At 46.3% G+C, this 20965-nt stretch overlaps 1 protein-coding gene across 4 annotated transcripts in view; it reads right to left on the reverse strand.

The window, feature by feature from the left end:
* The window catches only part of TNRC18 (trinucleotide repeat containing 18), a 1076633-nt gene that overhangs the window by 500690 nt on the left and 554978 nt on the right, over nt 1-20965 (reverse strand). For all 4 annotated transcript variants that reach the window (XM_063934091.1, XM_063934092.1, XM_063934093.1 and 1 more), the window contains one exon: nt 7169-7369. In XM_063934091.1, the coding sequence (XP_063790161.1) occupies nt 7169-7369 (201 nt within the window). The remainder of the gene's footprint in view (nt 1-7168; nt 7370-20965) is intronic.

The following is a 20965-nucleotide window of genomic DNA, read 5'->3' on the forward strand; positions in this document are numbered from 1 at the left end:
AAGTATGGATAAGCCAGACAAAGCTGAAAAACTTCCATAAAAGTCTTTGTGGAAGACACCGAGACATCTAGGTACTCCAACTACGTTGGTAACCTTTTGTCGTTAGTTCTTTCGTAGCCTGAAGAATTGAGGAAATGACTACACCATGAATACTCGTTCGGCTTAGGACATGGCATTCAACCGCCTCGCCGTCAGACACAGCCGCGGTAAGTCATGCTACACTCCCTGATCTTGTTGTAACATTACCTCACGTAGAGGAAGAGGGCCGTAAACTTCTATGAGTAAATCATGAAACTGGATAGCCAACCCTCACTTCTAGACCGGATTCAAGAGGATCACCGGAACCTTCAACATCTTCCGCACACCACCACGAGAAAAGTGAAAGCGGAGAAACCACATAGACCGACTAAAAACACCCACAGTGTTATGAGGATGTCCACTACTATATCTTGAGCGTCCCTTGACCTGGAAAAATCTCCTTGAGGCCTCTCGTTGAAGCGAATCGCCAACATATCCAATTGCAATACTCCTCAAAAACTCGACACGTCTGGGAACGCTTCTCGATGATGACTGAATCTTCTCTGGCTGGATATCACGTCGGCAGAGGAACTCTATTTCCCTGTCATTACCTCCGGAAAGATGGCTGCTAATATAGCGTTTTCCAGACCTCCCCTTCAACCGCAAACTGTGCAACTTCTGCCAATACCGCTTGCCCCATGTTCCGCCCTAGCGGCCTACCTACGCCGCTGCTGACAAGTCGTCCGGCAGAACTAACACGGGCAGCCCTCGAAGAAAACGTTCGTAGAAAAATAGCTCTCAATTCCAGAAAGCTTACAGCAGACCAGCTTTTTAACTTGACTATAGGCTCTGGAAATTCGTCCCTTGCAAAGGCCTGCTCCCCAGCATCGGGGAGCTGCATGCACGGCTACCAGGGTCTAAAGCTGGATCCCGAACCTTCATTCCTTTAGAAGAAGAGAACCGGCCAGACACCACAGGAGCGATGTCCTGGCGGTTAGGATTATATTCCTGAGCATTCTCAGGTAAACTCCAGACCACGTTCCCAACTGGTCCTCTAAAAACCCATCTGGTAATAGATCTGCTCACCGGAAAAAACCTCTTAGGCTGCAGCCATCTTCTTTATGACGGAAGAAATTGATGAGGTGTCACCCCAAAACCGATCCGACTCTGGATCCTCAGACCTCTTTCCACAGGAAAAAACACTGAACCAAAACAGGTCAGCACCTACTCTGAACCCCAATTTCAACATCTGCGTCATTGGGAACAACAGCCAATCCATGTGTCAAAAACAGTCAGAGAGACCCAATGATTTGCACCTTAATACAGGGACAGCCAGAGACTGTCCTGAACCTGACGCATCACTGCATGGCGTCGCATATTACCTCCCCTCCCAGAGGGTAGCAGCAAAACTATTAGAAAAACAGTAAGGAAAAACAACTGGAACCCAGAATGTCCTCCTTTATATTCTATGAATAACTCACAGGTCCTAGTCTAATTCTGGACCAACTGAAACTCATCAGACAAGTGGTCACCGGAGTGGGAACCTGCCAGACCAGTGGTTGAAGTAGTAGAAAAAAAAAAAAAGACAACAACCTCCACTTCTGCGAACCTAACAAGGCTGCAGAACACTTACCCTTTCGCCTTTCACTGTCTGCACAGAAAAGGAAAAACAAGAATGGTATCGAACCAGTTACCAATGACTGCACCGCATAAAAGAATGCATCACCAACCGTCGTGAAGTAGGCTAATTCACGAAATTAGGCTTACCAGAGGAATCAGCCGAGAATTACCGAACAGAGGCCACACCCACAGCTGTACACCTCCCTCCAGCTTTCCCTGGTACATCCTCTGCAATTTACCGGTCACACCTCCTGCTGTCACGTGGCAGCCTGCTGTAATGTTATAATTTAGAACAAACATAGGCAAGGATTACCCACTCTGGGTAGGGTAGTACTGTCGGATGCCTACCCAAATACCACACTTTCTCAAAAGTATACAGTGCAAATAAGGACAAACAATAGAAATAAAATTTCACTTAGCTGCCTGTGTATGATCTTTTGCGACCGGGCTCTGCGTCGACCAGGAGTTGACTGTCATAATTTTCTCTCCGCGTTGTGAAGAGAATAATATTCGGATTCCTCGAGAGGATCGAAACCAACTTGTCACGGCCAATCTAGAGCTTAATCAACAGAGCGGTCAGGACAGGATAAGAATACCATTATTTCAGCATTCATTGATAAACATCCTGCCACACAAGATATAACACATATATCCAAAACATGCATATATAAACCCATATCTACCTATATAAACATATAGACGTAACCTATATGCAAGTGGATTGTCCCGACCAGCCAGGTCCCTAGAGACAGTAATGTGTTGGGAATGTGTATGACCATGTACTGACATGTACCCGATGTGGAATTACCTGTAACGTTATGGTCGACAGAAACTTAGTAAATGTCGACAGCAAGGGATAGTAAGCGGGCAAAAAATAATAATAATAATAATAATAATAATAATAATAATAATAACTGGGAACCCCGAGAGGTCTGAGGGAATCATACAAATACAATTTTGATAAGACTCCCCCCCCCAAACACCCGAATACATATATTCATATATATATATATATATAGGTACAAGGCAATAACAGCCTGCTAATTCTTTCACCCAGGAAATACCGTTGATGCCGATAGGGCATCACAAAACATTGCGACTTCCCTCCTGTGTTCACTGTTTTAAGCACACAAAAAACCAACTTGGTAACACTTAATTCACCGAATCAAGCACCACCGTGTGCCGGCGCAGCCACCAGATTTTTTCACAACCGCTCGTAGCTAAGCCCCCACACCGTCGACATATATCAACTAACCAATAGTGGGTAGACTAACAGGGACAGTGAATGTATGTAGTACAACCAGGATTATGCAACCCATATCCAACATCATGCTATATGACAACCATATAGCAGTATAACCACTGTGCCCCCCCCCCCCTCTCCCCTCCATCTTACTATACAGCAAGTTCTGGGGGGAATGTGAGGAAAATGGCGCTGACTCGTTCCGAGGTGAAGCTCCACCTCCTCCCAGCATTTTTTCACCCCCTAAGTGAAACCATCATATACTGGGTCCTTATATAGTGTACATTCACTATAATTATACATACATATATATATATATCTATCCTTAAACATTCACGCTCAGGGCGCCTCCTTGCACCCTGCACCCAAGTAAACCGTTGGTGTGTGGGAGCACCGGTGCGGCGCACGACCGCCTTTATGCCCAGCGGTATCGTGCCCGGCGCCGGGGACTAGTCTGCAGCCCAGGGCGCTCCCCTCCGTCTCGGCGCCCTGCACCCCTGGAGCCGGCGTCGGAGGAAGTTGGCGCGTAGCGCGCGGGAACATGCTGGTGGGGTCCGGGGCACAGCGCCTCGGCCCCGCCGGACGTTTTACTGTAAAATAAGTTGCCCAGGGCGCTCCCCTCCCCAGCGCCCTGCACCCGGGAGAGCCGGCGGCGGGAAGGAAACGGAGCGCAATGCGCCACGATGAGCTGCCGGGGGACCGGGACCCGGAGCCCCGGCAGCACCAGTTATAAGATAAAATGGCCACAGTAATAAGCTGGCCAGGGCGCCCTCCCCCCCCCCCCCCCAGCGCCCCGCACCCGGGGAAGCTGGCTGCGCGCGCGCGGGGGGGGGGGGAAATGTGCTATATGCTGACGGGGGTAGGATCTACAGTGTCCAGGCACCGATCCACTTTTATGTCAGTCCCTAAGGAAAACCCAGTAACCTGCTGCCCAGGGCGCTCCCCCCCAGCGCCCTGCACCCTGAGAGTGCGTTGGTGTGTGGGAGCATAGAGTGTAGCACGATCTGTTACCTCCGTTACTGAAGTCTTCTGCCGTCCCTGAAGTCTTCTGTTCTTTACATACTCACCCGGCTTCTTTCTTCTGGCTTCTGTGAGGGGATTGACAGCGTGGCTCCGGGAACAAGCAGCTAGGCGCACCAAGTGATCGAACCCTCTGGAGCTTATGGTGTCCAGTAGTCGAGAAGCAGAGCCTTGAAACTCACAGAAGTAGGTCTGCTTCTCTCCCCTCACTCCCACGCTGCAGGGAGCCTGTAGCCAGCAGGTCTTCCTGAAAATAAAAAACCTAACAATAAAGTCTTTCAGAGAAACTCACGAGAGCTCCCCTAGTGTGTGACCCATCACTCCTGGGCACAAAGTCTAACTGAGGTCTGGAGGAGGGGCATAGAGGGAGGAGCCAGTTCACACCCAGTATAAGTCTTTATAGTGTGCCCAAGTTCCTGCGGATCCGTCTATACCCCATGGTCCTTTTGGAGTCCCCAGCATCCTCTAGGACGTATGAGAAAAGAAAAAACCTGCAGTGGGGAGCCTGAGACACCAGGAAATCAGAAACCCAAAAGGCATGGTAGCCAAAGGCGGGTGTGGGGTTATGGAGTCACTAGGAAGGGCGTGTTGGAAGCCAGCAAGGCACATAGTAACATATCAAACATAAGAATAGGCTTAATATGTAATGTAAACATTTGCAACAACAAAGAATTTGGATAAATGGCTAAATGCCCAAGGGGCCTCAACCCTGAAGGACCAGAATTTAAAACTAACAAGTATATCACACATCTCAACGCTACAAAACTAGTAATAAGGTGGATCTCACAAACGTGTATCATGGTGGGATTCAGCCTTAGCCACGTAGAGAAGGGACAAAAAAATAGTGGGAAAAACCTCAGCAAACACAAAGTCAGGCATTCAGGTAATACTGGAGTCTTGACAGGCCGCAGAGGCAGTGGGTCTCCTCGTCTTAGAGCCATGGGCTTCTTGCCATCTGGAATCGGTACCCATTAGTTGGGGAAGTTGCAGTTCTGGTGTAGTAAATTCCCAGTTGGGGAAAGTAAGTTTTGGTAAGCCCAGACCAGAACAAAACAGCGGCAAAGCCGACATGGTGTTTAAAGAATGAATTTTCCCGGAGAACGATACTTGTAGGCTAAAGGGGAAGCCCTAACGACACTTCAGTTGACGTTTGCGAAGCACATCCGTCAGTGGCTTGAGAGCTTTCATCTGCTGAAGAGTGTGCCACAGCAGATCTTGATAGATATGGATCATGGTGCCATTAAAATCGACTCCGCTCAACTGTCTAACCTTGCGCATGATGTTGTCTTTTTGACAATAGTGTAAACAACAAATGATATCACAACGACAGTCAGATTGGTACCCCCTCGGTTTAAGTGCCCGGTGGGCCCTGTCAAATGTTATGGTGCCACTTGGATCGTTTCCCAATATCTCAATGAAGATCTTCGGGAGAGCGTCTACCAGGCCCGACTGAGGGACATCCTCCAGTAGGCTTCTAACACGAATGTTATTCCTCCTCCCCCGATTATCGAGATCCATCAGGCGGCCTTGTAATTATCTAATCTTGGCAGATTGGGCTGAAACGACGTCTTGTAAGGACTTGAGAAACAACCCTGTCGAGTCATGACAGTCTTCCAAGGTTGACACACGATCAGAAAGTTGAGAAATGTCCTAATAGTAGCCAGTCCATGTCTAATGGTGTCCTGCAAATCCTGTTTAGTGGGGAGATTTCTCATGAAATTCAGGATATCACGAATATCGCCTTCTCCCCTAGGAAGGCGGTGGTTCTCACCAGGTGGCGAGGAGGACACAGGAGTACTAGGATGGGAGGAGTATGGGCTGGAGGCTGAGAGATTCTCCATAGACTTAAACAGAGTGGGTTGGAGGAATGGCCTCATATCTGTCTGTGACATGGCCTCTTTCAGTTGAGGTGTGTAAAGTTTCGGGGAGGCTTTCTTATTCCTGACCATAATACAGGTAAAGAGGAGGTAACAGAGGGCCGGAGAGGTCAGGACATACAGTTAGTACTTATTTACATGGTATGCTGAGAGAAAAGGGCCCCTAACATAGTGACTCCCAGTGGATTAGCATAAGTGCATCATTAAGTGTCTGTAGTAAACATCATCGAACACGGATATATAACCGCCTATCACCCTCTAAGGAGGTAAACGTGAAAGTGTCCATGTACAATAGCGTTCTCACATCAGCAGCCCATATATAGAGATAGGTGTGTTTTACTCAATGGTATATAGCTAAGTAACAGAGAATAAAGTATGGGGTCTAGTACAGAAAAACTAACACAAGGGGGAGATCTTGTATAAAGAATGGCGAACACCAGTAGTTACATGGAAGTGAAGAAAGCATATATGGGAATCAGCGTAATAAACTGTAGAACCAGAGTCTCTGAACTGAAGCCCACTGGGAGCAGCAGCAGTATAGTCTATCTCAACAGAAGCCCCAAAGTAGAAGACACAGGTGTTGCAGGAGAGTAATTATCTGGGTTATTAGCGATGGCAACTCAGGCACCCTGAGCATATAGATATATAGAGAAAGCAGGCAGGAGATAACCTCCTGGAGATGACATATAGTGGTGCAGCAGAGGCTGTGTAATATCTGCAGCTGTCACCTTAATGCTGCAGCGTTGCTCCTCCACAGTTCCCTAAGATGGCTGCCACAATGAAACTCCAGCAGGAGGGCAGCTCAACAAACATTGTGTCCGGCCACCTTGTGTAGTGTGTCAGCGGCACCGTCTCGCCACCACATTAGCGGGAGCAGGGGGACCATACTTGGGCCGAGAACAGGAGCTGCAGCTGGCAGCAGGGAGGACTCGTTCCGAGCCTCAGCCACACCACAAGTCAGATGAGAGGTGCACTGGAGGTCCCGGCTTGGTGGAGGGGTGCTGGCCGCAACCCGCAGGGACAGGTAATCCTGACCCCTGGCTCTGCAGCACTCACCCCCACTGTCAGGACACTCAGGCAGGCAGAGAGGACACTGTGAAAGGGGATAGGCGCCTCGAAGAGGATAATATGACCGGTTATAAAGGATGTATAGCCGGAGCTCCGGTTAGAGACCTCCGTCCTGTTAGCCTGCTAAGCCACGCCCCCTGCCAGATCTATTCGATGTATGGAAACACTAATTGTTTCATTTGTTTTTTTTATGTTATGCTAAAAACTTCATGAAATAGATTTGGAGAAGAAAAAGAAATGAAATATGCAACATAGAAGTGATTTCAATTATGTGCATTGAGCCTCGAACAAATGTTTTCTGTACATATTTTCCAAAACTCACCAATTAAGCTTTGTTTCTCTTCCTCAGATTTTTGTTTAACTTCTGGTTGAATGTTGGATAAAGGTGGATATATGATAGGACTGGGTTGTACACTGGCAGCAAATCGAGCAAGAAGACCTAGCCCACTATCCTCCATGTGTGGGCACGAGAACCGATCTATATCATAACCAACATACTCTTCCTCCTCTTCTGAGCTATAATCTAACAAACAAAGAAAAGTTTACATTAAACATCAAATTGTCATATCTTAACAATGTTATAACATATAAAGTTATCAATATCTTATGTCACTAATGTTAGAACATTAAGACTGTACACCCAACATAGTGTCCACTCCAAAACAATGTCACAAAACGTGGCTGGAAAGAATTTATCACCATAATGGTATAGGCCATTTGAATCGCATAGACTTCCATTACTGAATAATCATGAAATAGCATATTTATAGCCACATTTTCATTTGTAACATATAGCTGTGTAATTGCTGTTGACACTAGAGACATGTTAGTACACATATCAAGATATACCTTGCAAAAATGAAATAATTTCTGTGACTTAAAAGACTGCATTTTATTCTCATAATGGAATGTAAAACATCTAGAAAAGGAAACTATTACAATATACAAGGTACTTGTTGAAAGAATACTGTGAATGCAAGGTTAAAGAATACATTATATGTATACCGTCATACCTCCCAACATTGGAGGTCTTTTTCTGTCACACCAAACACCCCCTTGCAAATTGACAGAGACGTCTTAATCTGAGGACCTCGGGACAGTCCTGCATTGTTCTGGGATGTCTAATTCTTCCCCACTCTGTGAACTGTTAATACATACACACATTTAACAGATTAAGAATTGATTATAATTTCTGCAAAGACAGTATAAGGGGCATGGGGATTTAATCGACCAGTGGTTGGCAATAGATAAGAGCAAATCCTTGAAAAGATTGTCGCAAGAAATATTGTACAGTACAGTGTAAACCACTTTGCACAGCTACAAAAGCACACTGCAGGATAACGAAGCGCTGGGCGGGCGCTCAGCATCCTCTACGGGCTACGAGAAAAGGATTTACCGGTAATTAATTAAAATCCTATTTTCTCTTACGTCCTAGAGGATGCTGGGGTCCACATTAGTACCATGGGGATGTACCAAAGCTACCAGAACGGGAGGGAGAGCTCGGAGGCTCCTGCAGAACCGACTGACCAAACTTTAGGTCCTCAGGGGCCAAAATATCGAACTTGTAGAACTTAGCAAACATGTTCGACCCAGACCAAGTAGCCGATCGGCAAAGCTGTAACGCCGAGACACCCCGGGCAGCCGCCCAGGAAGAACCCACCTTACAAGTAGAGTGGGCCTTAGCAGATTTTGGACACCGCAGTCCTGCCATAGAATATGCATGCTGGATAGTGAACCTGATCCAGCGAGAGATTGTCTGCTTAGAAGCACGACACGCAAGTTTCTTGGGATCATACAGGACAAACAGAGTCTGATTTTCTGTGACGAGCAGTCGTCTTCACATAGCTTTTCAGAGCCCTTACAACATCCAAGGATTTTGATGGAATTCAGGAGTCAGTAGCAACTGGCACCACAATAGGTTGGTTGATATGAAAAGCCAACACCACCTTCGGAAGGAACTGCTGACGCGTCCGGAGCTCGGCTCTATCTTCATGGAAGATCAAATAGAGGCTTTTACAAGACAAAGCCCCCAACTCCGACACACGTCGAGCAGAAGCTAAGGCCAACAAAGTGACAGCCTTCCACGTGAGAAACTTGACTTAAACCTCCTGCACAGGCCCGAACCAATCCGATTGGAGGAACTGTAACACCACGTTAAGATCCCATGGCGCCGTAGGCGGCACAAAGGGAGGCTGAATGTGCAGAACCCCTTTCAAAAAAGTCTGAACCTCAGGGAGGGAAGCCTGCTGTTTCTGGAAGAAATTGGATAAGGCCGCAATCTGGACCTTTACGGACCCCAACCTCAGGCCCATACCCACACCTGCTTGCAGGAAGAGGAGAAAACGTCACAGTTGAAACTCCACCGTAGGAAACTTCTTGGATTCACATCAAGATACATACTTTTTCCAAATGCGATGGTAATGTTTAGACGTTACACCTTTCCTAGCCCTTCCGAGCTAATATCTGGTGTTAAACCTCCATGCCGTCAAACGTAGCCGCAGTAAGTCTTGATAATCGAACAGCCCTTGTTGTAACAGGTCCTCCCGAATAGGAAGAAGCCTCGGCTCTTCCAGCAGTAGATCCAGAAGATCTGCGTACCAAGCACTTCTTGGCCAGTCCGTGGCAATGAGGATTGCCTGAACTCTTGTTCACCTTATGAGCTTTAGAACCCTTGGGATGAGTGGAAGTGGAGGAAATACGTACACCAACTGGAACACCCACGGAGTTACCAGGGCGTCCACCGCCACTGCTTATGGGTCTTTCGACCTGGAACAATACCTCCAAAGCTTCTTGTTGAGGCGGGAGGCCATCATGTCGATTTCAGGTACCCCCCAAAGATTTGTCACCTCCGTGAACACCTCTGGATGGAGGCCCCACTCTCCTGGATGGAGATCGTGTCTGCTGAGGAAGTCCGCATCCCAGTTGTGTACACCCGGAATGAAGATTGCGGACAGCGCCAACACATGTTTTTCTGCCCAGAGGATAATTCTTGTTACCTCTGACATTGCAGCCCTGCTCTTCGTTCCGCCCTGTCGGTTTATGTAGGCCACCATCGTTACATTGTCCGACTGCACTTGAATGGCTCGATCTCGCAGAAGATGAGCCGCCTGAAGAAGACCCTTGTACAAAGCTCTTAGTTCCAGAATGGTTATTGGAAGACTGGATTCCAGATTTGACCATCTTCTTTGGAAGGTTTTCCCTTGAGTGACTGCGCCTTATTTCCGGAGACTTGCATCCGTGGTTAGGAGGTTCCAGTCCTGAATCCCGAACCTGCGACCCTCCAGAAGGTGAGACATTTGCAGCCACCAGAGGAGTGAAATCCTTGCTTTCGGCGACAGACGTATCCTCAGGTGTAAATGTAGATGAGACCCAGACCATTTGTCCAGGAGATCCAGTTGGAAGGATCGAGCATGAAATCTTCCATACTGTAGAGCCTCGTAGGAGGCAACCATCTTCCCCAGAAGGCAAATGCACTGATGAACCGATACCCTGGCTGGCTTCAGGACATCCCGGACCATAGTTTGAATCAGCAACGCTTTCTCCCCTGGTAGAAACACCCTCTGCACTTCCGTGTCGAGGCTCATCCCCAGGAAAGACAATCACCTTGTTGGCTCCAAATGTGACTGGAATGTTCAGGTTCCAACCAAGTTCCCTGAGCAGACGAGTCGTGAGAGTAATCGACCGCAACAACTTTTCCCTGGTCGATGCCTTTATCAGCAGATCATCCAGATATGGAATTATGTTCACCCCCTGTCTGTGGAGGAGAACCATCATCTCTGCCATCACCTTGGTGAACCCCCTTGGTGCTGTGGAGAGGCCGAATGGCAGTGCCTGAAATTGATAGTGACTGTCTAGCAGTGCAAATATGAGATAAGCCTGGTGCGGCGGCCAAATCGGAATATGGAGGTACGCATCCTTGATATCCAGGGATACCAGAAACTCTCCGTCCTCCAGACCTGAAATCATCGCTCTCCGACTCCATTTTGAACTTGAACTCAATCAGATAAGGATTTAACGATTTCAAGTTCAAAATCAGTCTTACCGTACCATCCGGTTTTGGTACCAAGAAAAAGTTTGAATAGTAACCCTTGTTTTGCACATGAGGTGGAACAGGGACCATGACCTCTGACTTTTCTAATTTTTGGATGGCCTCTTGTAGGATGGCCCTGTCTGCCAGCAAAGCCGGCAAGCCTGATTTGAAGAATCGGTGAGGCGGGAGTTCTTGAAACTCCAGTTTGTATCCCTGGGACACTATGTCCTGTACCCAGGGATCCAGGCTGGGCGACACCCAGATGTGGCTGAAACGTCTGAGCCTCGCACCCACCAGTCTGTCTTCCAGGCTTCGCAGTCCACCATCATGCTGAGGCTTTTTAGGAACCAGAAACAGGTTTCTGGTCCTGGGAGCCGGCGGGTGCAGGTTTTTTGGATTTTGCACGACCACCTCTAAAGAAGGTGGTAGGAGTCTTGGACTTTTTTGTCTTAGCGGTCCGAAAGGACTGCGATGCAGATGAAGAAAAGTATTTCTTCGTAGAAGGCGTAGCTGAGGGAAGAAAAGGTGACTTACCCGCGGTTGCCGTGGAAATCCACGCATCCAACGGTTCCCCAAACAGAGCCTGACCTGTGTAGGGTAGGTTCTTAAGACTTCTCCTGGATTCTGCGTCTGCAGACCATTGGCGTAGCCAGAGTCCCCTGCGAGTTGAGACAGACATGGAAGATATCCTTGCAGTCAGCGTACCCAGGTCCTACATGGATTCCACCATGAACCCTGCAGTATCCTGTATGTTACGTAAAAATAATTCAATGTCACTCTTATCCATTGTAGCTAAGTCTTCTAGTAATGTGCCTGACCACGTTACTATAGCTTTAGAGATCCATGCACAGGTAATGGTAGGCCTCAGCGCCACCCCTAAAGCAGTTTATATGGATATGAGAGTAGTGTAAATCTTACGATCCGCCAGTTCTATTAACGCGGTAGACCCAGGGACAGGTAAAACCACCTTCTTTGACAGTCTGGAAACAGATGCGTCAACTATAGGTGGGTTTTTCCATTTTGTTCTATCCTCCTCAGGGTAAGGAAAAGCAACCAGAACCCTCTTGGGGATCTGGAATTTTTTCTCTGGGGTTTCCTAGAATTTTCAAATAAAGCGTTTAATTCTTTAGACGCAGGGAAGGTGATTGTCTGTGAAGTAAGCCTCCTCAACCTGCTCAGGTGTTGTGTCAGAAATGTTTAACACGTCTCTAATGGCCTCAATCATGAGCTGCACCCCCTTAGCCAGGGATGCCGCCCCCCTTAACACATCTCTATCACCGTCAACCGTATCAGAGTCGGTATCCGTGTCAGCTTGCATAATCTGGGCAAGTGCACGTTTCTGTGGGTATATGCTAGGGGATTTTGAAGGAATAGGAACAGAACCTGACAAAACTGCCATAGACTTCTTTAAAACCTGAGTTCAGTCTCAGTATGAGCTACCCTAGTAGATATCTGAGAGATCATTCCCTTAATAGAGGTCAACCACTCAGGCTCAGTAATAGGGATCTGAGACAAAACATTACATTCCTGTGCACATGGAATGGATTCCTCCTGAGAGGAAATGTCCTCTGCAGCATAAGACACAGAGTCCCTAGACATGGCTATATGAGAAACATACACACACACACACACACACACACACACACACACACACACACACACACACACACACAAAAATGTCAGACACAGTTTTTCCCCAAGTATGCCACAGAGAAGCACAGAGCTTGGAGCCAGCACACACACAGCGCTTCCAAAGGTAGATATAATACAACTACCTGGCGCTGACTGTGTACCTTGATAGACTACACAGTAATATTACAGCCTCCCCCCCTTCTACAAACCCCTGGTACCGCACAGGATAGTAGGAGTTGCGTGGAGGGACAGCTCTCCCTGTCAGCGTCTCTGTACTGGATCTGCAGCGAGGAAAAGGGCGCTGAACGCTGCTGGGTACACTCTGAGGAGAATCTATGCCCCCTGAACATGGCGCTGCTTCCCGCACTTCTTTATACTGGCTTGAGAAATTGTGCTGGCAGCGTTACCGAGGTCCCTGACAGCCTTGGTAACCAGTGTAGGGTATAGGCGCTGGCTCAGGGCGCCCCTCACAGCGCCGCACTATGTACCACTGAGCCTCCGGACCGCAGTTAATACTGCGCTCCCACCCTGTTGCTGCCATCTTTACACCGGCACCCCGCTTGCTAGGGGGGCCGGTGACTCACTTGCCACTGGAATCTTCTGGCTCTGTTAGGTGGTGACGGTATGCTGCGGGAGTGAGCGGTCGCCTGGGGCGGCTAACGATCATCACCCTCAGGAGCTCAGTGTCCTGTCAGCGGAGATAGTGGCCATTAACCTCTCAGGGTTGGACACTACTCCCCCTAAGTCCCACGAAGCAGGGAGGCTGTTGCAAACAGCCTCCCTGTGCCTATCTCTAATAACAACAGCAAAACTAAAAAAACTCCTATGGAGCTCCCCTAGCTGTGACCGGCTCCTCCGGGCACATTTTCTAAACTGAGTCTGGTAGGAGGGGCATAGAGGGAGGAGCCAGCCCACACTCTTAAACTCTTAAAGTGTCAGTGGACCCGTCTATACCCCATGGTACTAATGTGGACCCCAGCATCCTCTAGGACGTAAGAAAACCTCACTTTACCTTTGCCAGTTTATTTTGTCCATGCCATTAACCCCTGGTAAAGTGTTACCAGGAGAGTGTCTCTGAAGTGTCCTTTACCATGTTTTCTGATTACAACTTGGCCGAATCTGTGTACCAAATCTCTGGATTTAACCCTTATCACACTTGCTGACTTCCAAGTGTACCCAATTTCTAGTACTAACCCTGACTGTGTTTGGTGATAACTAGTATTGTATTCCAAAAAGGTTAATCCTGGATCACACTTGTTTGTACTTCCCAATGTAGCAAATCTCTGCCACTATTCCTGACCATGCTTTCTGATTAACATTCTGGCTTTCAAGTGTTCTGAATCCTGATCCAGATTACTGACTGTTTCTTGTGCATCCTCTATGCTGAATTTCTGATTTTTACATTGGGTACACTTATAAAACATCTTGACAGTGGTAACTTGTACTAACAATAACTTTACTGTGCATTATAAGTAGAGATGAGCGGGTTCGGTTCTCCGAGATCCGAACCCCCCCGAACTTCACCTATTTTACACGGTTCCGACAGCTTCAGATCTTCCCGCCTTGCTCGGTTAACCCGAACGCGGCCGAACGTCATCATCCCGCTGTCGGATTCTCGTGAGATTCGTATTCTATATAAAGAGCCGCGCGTCGCCGCCATTTTCACTCGTGCATTGGTGATTGAACGGAGAGGACGTGGCTACGTCCTCTCCCTGAAAAGCTCCATATCTGTGCTCAGTGTGCTGCAAATATCTGTGCTCAGTGTGCTGCAAATATCTACGTTCTCTGCCTGGAAAGCTCCATATCTGTACTCAGTGTGCTGCAAATATCTGTGCTCAGTGTGCTGCATTTTGGTGACCAACAGTATACAGTTGTACAGTACAGTAGGCCATTGCTGTATCTTGCAGCTCTGTGTCAAGTATACTATCCATATCTGTGCTGCATTGTTGTTGTGAGCAGTATATAGTAGGACAGTGCAGCATTTGGTGACCAACAGTATACAGTTGTACAGTACAGTAGTCCATTGCTGTATCTTGCAGCTTTGTCAAGTATGCTATCCATATCTGTGCTGCATTGTTGTTGTGAGAAGTATATAGAAGGACAGTGCAGCATTTTGGTGACCAACAGTATATAGTTGTACAGTACAGTAGTCCATTGCTGTATCTTGCAGCTCTGTGTCAAGTATACTATCCATATCTGTGCTGCATTGTTGTTGTGAGCAGTATATAGTAGTATAGTGCAGCATTGTGGTGACCAGTATACTACAGTACAATAGTCCAGTGCTGTTCTCGCTGCTCAGTGTCAGTTCTCCGTAGTATCATCAGTGCTCAGTAAAATCAGTGCTCAGTATAATCAGTGATTGATCAGTATAATCAGTTCTCAGTATAATCAGTGCGAGGTTAGACGTGCGCCCGTTTTCCGCCATTAGTGCATTGGGATTTAGACAATTGATGAAGTTATTGTGTCCCCGGTACAAAATCCCATTTAGATTCCACTTCACTAGGCAGGCGATAGCGAGATTTTACCAATTAATATCAGTGATTTATAATTAATTATTAATTACAGTGATCTTGCCAAATGATTCCAATGATTTTGTCATTTTCTTCCAGTGATTTGGACCAATAATACCACTGATTAGAACAAATAATTCCTGTGATTTTGTCATTTTCTTCCAGTGATTTGGACCAATAATACCATTGATTAGAACAAATAATTCCTGTGATTTTGTTTCCAGTGATTTGGACCAATAATACCATTGATTAGAACGAATAATTCCTGTGATTTTGTCATTTTCTTCCAGTGATTCGGACCAATAATACCATTGATTAGAACTAATAATTCCTGTGATTTTGTAATTTTCTTCCAGTGATTTGGACCAATAATACCATTGATTGAACGAATGATTCCTGTGATATTGAGGTGTTTGTGTCGCTTAGCTTAGCCATCGAGCGACCACAGTGCACCTCTTTTTCTCTTTTCTTTGCATCATGTGCTGTTTAGGGCCAGTTTTTTTAAGTGCCATCCTGTCTGACACTGCAGTGCCACTCCTAGATGGGCCAGGTGTTTATGCCGCCCTCTTGGGTCGCTTAGCTTAGTCATCCAGCGACCTCGGTGCAAATTTAAGGACTAAAAATAATATTGTGAGGTGTTCAGAATAGACTGGAAATGAGTGGAAATTATGGTTATTGAGGTTAATACTATAGGATCAAAATTACCCTCAAATTCTATGATTTAAGCTGTTTTTCAGGGGTTTTTGAAAAAAAAACACCCGAATCCAAAACACACCCGAATCTGACAAAAAAAATTTCAGGGAGGTTTTGCCAAAACGCGTCCGAATCCAAAACATGGCCGCGGAACTGAATCCAAGACCAAAACACAAAACCCGAAAAATTTCCAGTGCACATCTCTAATTATAAGTACTATTTCTGTTACTGATCCCAGATATGGATTCTGTGTATCCTCTCGCTGCTGAGGACACTAGAGAATATAATGTACATTGCAAGTGAGTTTCAAAATCCATTACAGAATAATTTGGCCACACATGATGGATAGTGCTGGGACCACTGTTACACCGACAGAAATAACATTGGTGCAAGTCTCAAGGCACATTTGGCCAATATACATGTTCACCTAGATGATAAGCAATCAGCCTTGCATTTAGCAACTTGTGCAGCAAATGCAGTAGCTATGCCTCCAACTTAGAACTGCTGAATGGAAATCCAAGGTGAAGTAACCAGAGAAGTTTGTGGAGTCGGGAACTGTACTGTGTCAGTTGATTTTTTTGCACAAATTCCCCAGTAGTTGTGCTGATCCTTACACTACTAAAAGGATAGGCCTTGGCTTGAGCCACAACTCTACTGGAGACACTGGATCCCAAACTAAATTCCATATCAATATTTCTTCAAACTGTTGGCAAAATCTTTGATGACAGACACGGGGCTAACACTGCAAAATTAGTCATGTGCAAATTTCATGAATTCACCTAATCTGCAAAACTATAATTTTGAATAATGTCAATTGATGAAGGATACAGGCTGGGAAATGCCTGCTAAATGCCATCAATTTTGACAAAGACTTAGGGGGTATCCAATTAGATAAGATAAAATATCAGGTGCAAAAAAATGCAGTTTTTCACACAATAAATCTGTATATACGACAACCATCAATTAAATTAGCCTTCAAATTTACTGGACTTTTTTTGTCATAGCCAATTATCAACTGTCAATGTTTCACCGATTTTTTTTTTTTTTTTTTTACATCCAATCAAATTAGATCGCTGGTAAAAAAAAATGCGTTTCTCCGAAAACACAGTTTCAGTGAAAACAGGGCTGTTTCGGGGACTTGGTTTCACCTGACTGAGACAAAATCCCTGATAAGCTGTGCCTCAGGGCAAGATATCGGGGCTAATTGGATAGCCCCCGGCGCACTATTTACCCACGGTCAATGACCGTGGGTAATTGGATACCCTCTTTTATGATACCAAAATATTGAAGGATTTATAGACAGAAATACTGTATAAGCTTCTTTTTCAGGGTGAAATGCAGACAAACGTATTCCATGGTTTCCATAATGACCTTAACCCTTTTGCTACCAAGTCAACTGATACAAAAGTGAAGCCTATGCAAGCTGGTGGAATTAAGAGGAACATTGGCCATGCGAGATAATACTAAGCATGAGGAACAAAATCTCTGCCATTATTGCGCTAACTGAACATTGTTTTTGCCAGATTATCCTCTTAGATTGAAAAATAATACACGGTTAGGACATTTCTAGAAACCTTTATATGGTAACCTCGTTAAATTACTTCATCCCCTATTTGTATAAATTATCTGAGTCTGTTTCAATGCAATTCTTCTAAGCCCTGATGATCACCGGGTACCTTCTCTTATCTTAAATGGTATAGAATTTATAAGACATTTTATTGACAGTGATGTTGCCAACTAATCTAATATTTCCACTACATTGAAAAGCAGAATTATTCTTATGGAGGCCACAGATTTCTCACCTACTGTACATGTAAATAAAGAGTCTGTATCTCTGCTATTAAAGACAGAGGAACATCAAATTTCTTAACATGCACGTTTTTCGATCTGCAAAAATCCCAGTGTTTTAGGGAATTCCTTGGTGGTTTAAGGTTCCTACATTTTGCCAATGGGGCATTTTGGGATATCTTGGACCAAAATGTGGTAAAGTGTTTTTCACCAAATGTAATTTTATAGTCACTTACAGAAGCTTATTAAAAAAATAACCCCATAGTACAAATGATTAAAATCCTGATGCACAATTATGGTACCATCTTTACAAAAATAAGATAGCTGCAACTACCAAAAGGTTAGGTGGTCTTTGTAAAAATAGGATTTTAATACCTACCGGTAAATCCTTTTCTCTTAGTCCGTAGAGGACGCTGGGGTCACCATAGAACCATGGGGTATAGACGGGATCCGCAGGAGACATGGGCACTTTAAGACTTTCAAAGGGTGTGAACTGGCTCCTCCCTCTATGCCCCTCCTCCAGACTCCAGTTGTAGGAACTGTGCCCAGGGAGACGGACATTTCGAGGAAAGGACTTATTGTTAAACTAAGGTGAGATTCATACCAGCTCACACCACAAGCATGCCGCACCACGTGGCATTCAACAGAACACAAGCCAACGGCATGAACAATTTCAGCAACAGGCTGATCATAAACGTAATACAACATGTGTGTAACTACAACTACTAACTGCAGATACAGTACGCACTGGGACGGGCGCCCAGCATCCTCTACGGACTAAGAGAAAAGGATTTACCGGTAGGTATTAAAATCCTATTTTCTCATACGTCCTAGAGGATGCTGGGGTCACCATAGAACCATGGGTTTATACCAAAGCTCTAGAACGGGCGGGAGAGTGCGGATGACTCTGCAGCACCGATTGACTAAACTTGAGGTCATCATCGGCCAGGGTATCAAATTTGTAAAACTTTGCAAAAGTGTTTGAACCCGACCAAGTAGCAGCTTGGCATAGTTGCAATGCCGAGACCCCCCGGGCAGCCGCCCAGGACGAGCCCACCTTTCTAGTAGAATGGGCCTTCACCAATTTCAGCAACGGCAATCCAGCCGTGGAATGAGCATGCTGAATTGTATTACAGATCCAGCGTGCAATGGTCTGCTTGGAAGCAGGACACCCAATCTTGTTGGGAGCATACAGGACAAACAGAGCTTCCGTTTTCCTAACCTGAGCCGTTCTGGCGACATAAATTTTCAAAGCTCTGACCACGTCCAGAGACTTTGACTCGAGCAAGGCGTCAGTGGCCACTGGCACCCCAATAGGTTGGTTCATGTGGAAAGATGAAACCACCTTCGGCAGAAATTGCTGACGAGTCCTCAATTCCGCTCTATCTTCATGGAAGATCAAATAAGGGCTGTTGTGAGACAAAGCCGCTAACTCCGACACCCGCTTTGCGGATGCCAAAGCCAACAGCATGACCACTTTCCAAGTGAGGAACTTCAACTCCACCTTCTGTAAAGGTTCAAACCAATGTGATTGAAGGAACTGCAACACCACGTTAAGATCCCATGGTGCCACAGGGGGCACAAATGGGGGTTGGATGTGCAACACACCTTTCACTAAAGTCTGAACTTCTGGAAGGGAGGCCAATTGTTTTTGAAAGAAAACTGATGAGGCTGAAATCTGTACTTTACTTGAGCCAAACTTTAGGCCCGAATCCACATCAGCCTGTAGAAAATGGAGAAAATGCCCTAGCTGAAATTCTTCCGTAGGAGCCTTCTTGGATTCGCACCAAGACACATATTTTCTCCAAATACGGTGGTAATGTTTTGACGTTACTCCTTTCCTGGCCTGAAGAAGTGTGGGAATGACTTCACTGGGAATACCCTTTCGAGCTAGGATTTGGCGTTCAACCGCCATGCCGTCAAACGTAGCCGCGGTAAGTCTTGATACACGCACGGCCCCTGTTGTAACAGGTACTCGCGTAGAGGCCAGGGATCTCCTATGAGTAATTCCTGAAGATCTGGATACCAAGCCCTCCTTGGCCAGACTGGGACAATGAGGATCGCTTGAATCTTTGTCCTTCTTATGATCTTTAGAACTTTTGGAATGAGAGGAAGTGGAGGGAATACATACACCAACTGAAGCACCCATGGAGTCACCAGAGCATCCACTGCTATTGCTTGAGAATCCCTCGACCTGGAACAATATCTCGGAAGCTTCTTGTTGAGCCGAGAGGCCATCCTGTCTATTTGAGGAATTCCCCAATGACTTGTCACTTCTGTGAAGACTCCTTGATGGAGGCCCCACTCTCCTGGATGGAGAACGTGTCTGCTGAGGAATTCTGCTTCTCAGTTGTCCACTCCTGGAATGAAGATTGTTGACAGAGCGCTTGTATGCTTTTCCGCCCAGCGGAGAACCTTTGTGGCTTCTGCCATTGCCGCTCTGCTTTTTGTTCTGCCCTGGTGGTTTATGTGCAATACTGCAGTAATATTGTCCGACTGGATCAGTACGGGCCGATTGCGAAGATGTTCCGCTTGTACAAGGCCGTTGTAAATGGCCCTTAACTCCAGAACGTTTATGTGGAGACAAGTTTCCTGGCTTGACCATCTTCCTTGGAAGTTTTCCCCCTGTGTGACTGCTCCCCAGCCTCGGAGACTTGCATCCGTGGTCACTAGGATCAAGTCCTGGATCCCGAACCTGCGCCTCTCTAGGAGGTGAGAACTGTGCAGCCACAACAGGAGTGATATTCTGGACTTGGATGACAGGATTATCCTTCGGTGCATGTGCAGGTGGGATCCGGACCACTTGTCCAGCAAGTCCCACTGAAACACTCTGGCATGAAATCTGCCAAACTGAATGGCCTCGTAGGCCGCAACCATCTTCCCCAGCAACAGAGTGCATTGATGGATTGACACTCTTGCTGGTTTCAGAATTTGTTTGACCAGACTTTGAAGTTCCAGAGTCTATTCCACTGGAAGAAAAACTCTCTGTAGTTCTATGTCCAGTGTCATTCCCAAAAACGACAACCGCGTCGTCGGAATCAACTGTGATTTTGGCAAGTTTAGGAGCCAACCATGTTGCTGAAGAACTGTCAGGGAGAGTGCAACGTTTTGCACCAACTGGTCCCTGGATCTCGCCTTTATCAGGAGATCGTCCAAGTACGGGATAATCGTGACTCCTTGCTTGCGAAGGAGAACCATCATCTCCACCATCACTTTGGTGAAAATCCTCGGAGCTGTGGACAGACCGGTAACGTCTGAAATTGGTAATGACAATCCTGAATTGTAAATCTCAGGTAAGCCTGATGCGGAGGATAAATGGGAACATGTAAGTAGGCATCTTTTATGTCCACCGACACCATAAAATCCCCTTCCTTCAGACTGGAGATCACTGCTCGGAGAGACTCCATCTTGAATTTGAATTTCTTTAGGTAGAAGTTTAGGGATTTCAGGTTTAGGATTGGTCTGA

Source organism: Pseudophryne corroboree, chromosome 7 (assembly GCF_028390025.1).
Source record: "Pseudophryne corroboree isolate aPseCor3 chromosome 7, aPseCor3.hap2, whole genome shotgun sequence".
In the NCBI taxonomy this organism is placed as follows: domain Eukaryota; kingdom Metazoa; phylum Chordata; class Amphibia; order Anura; family Myobatrachidae; genus Pseudophryne; species Pseudophryne corroboree.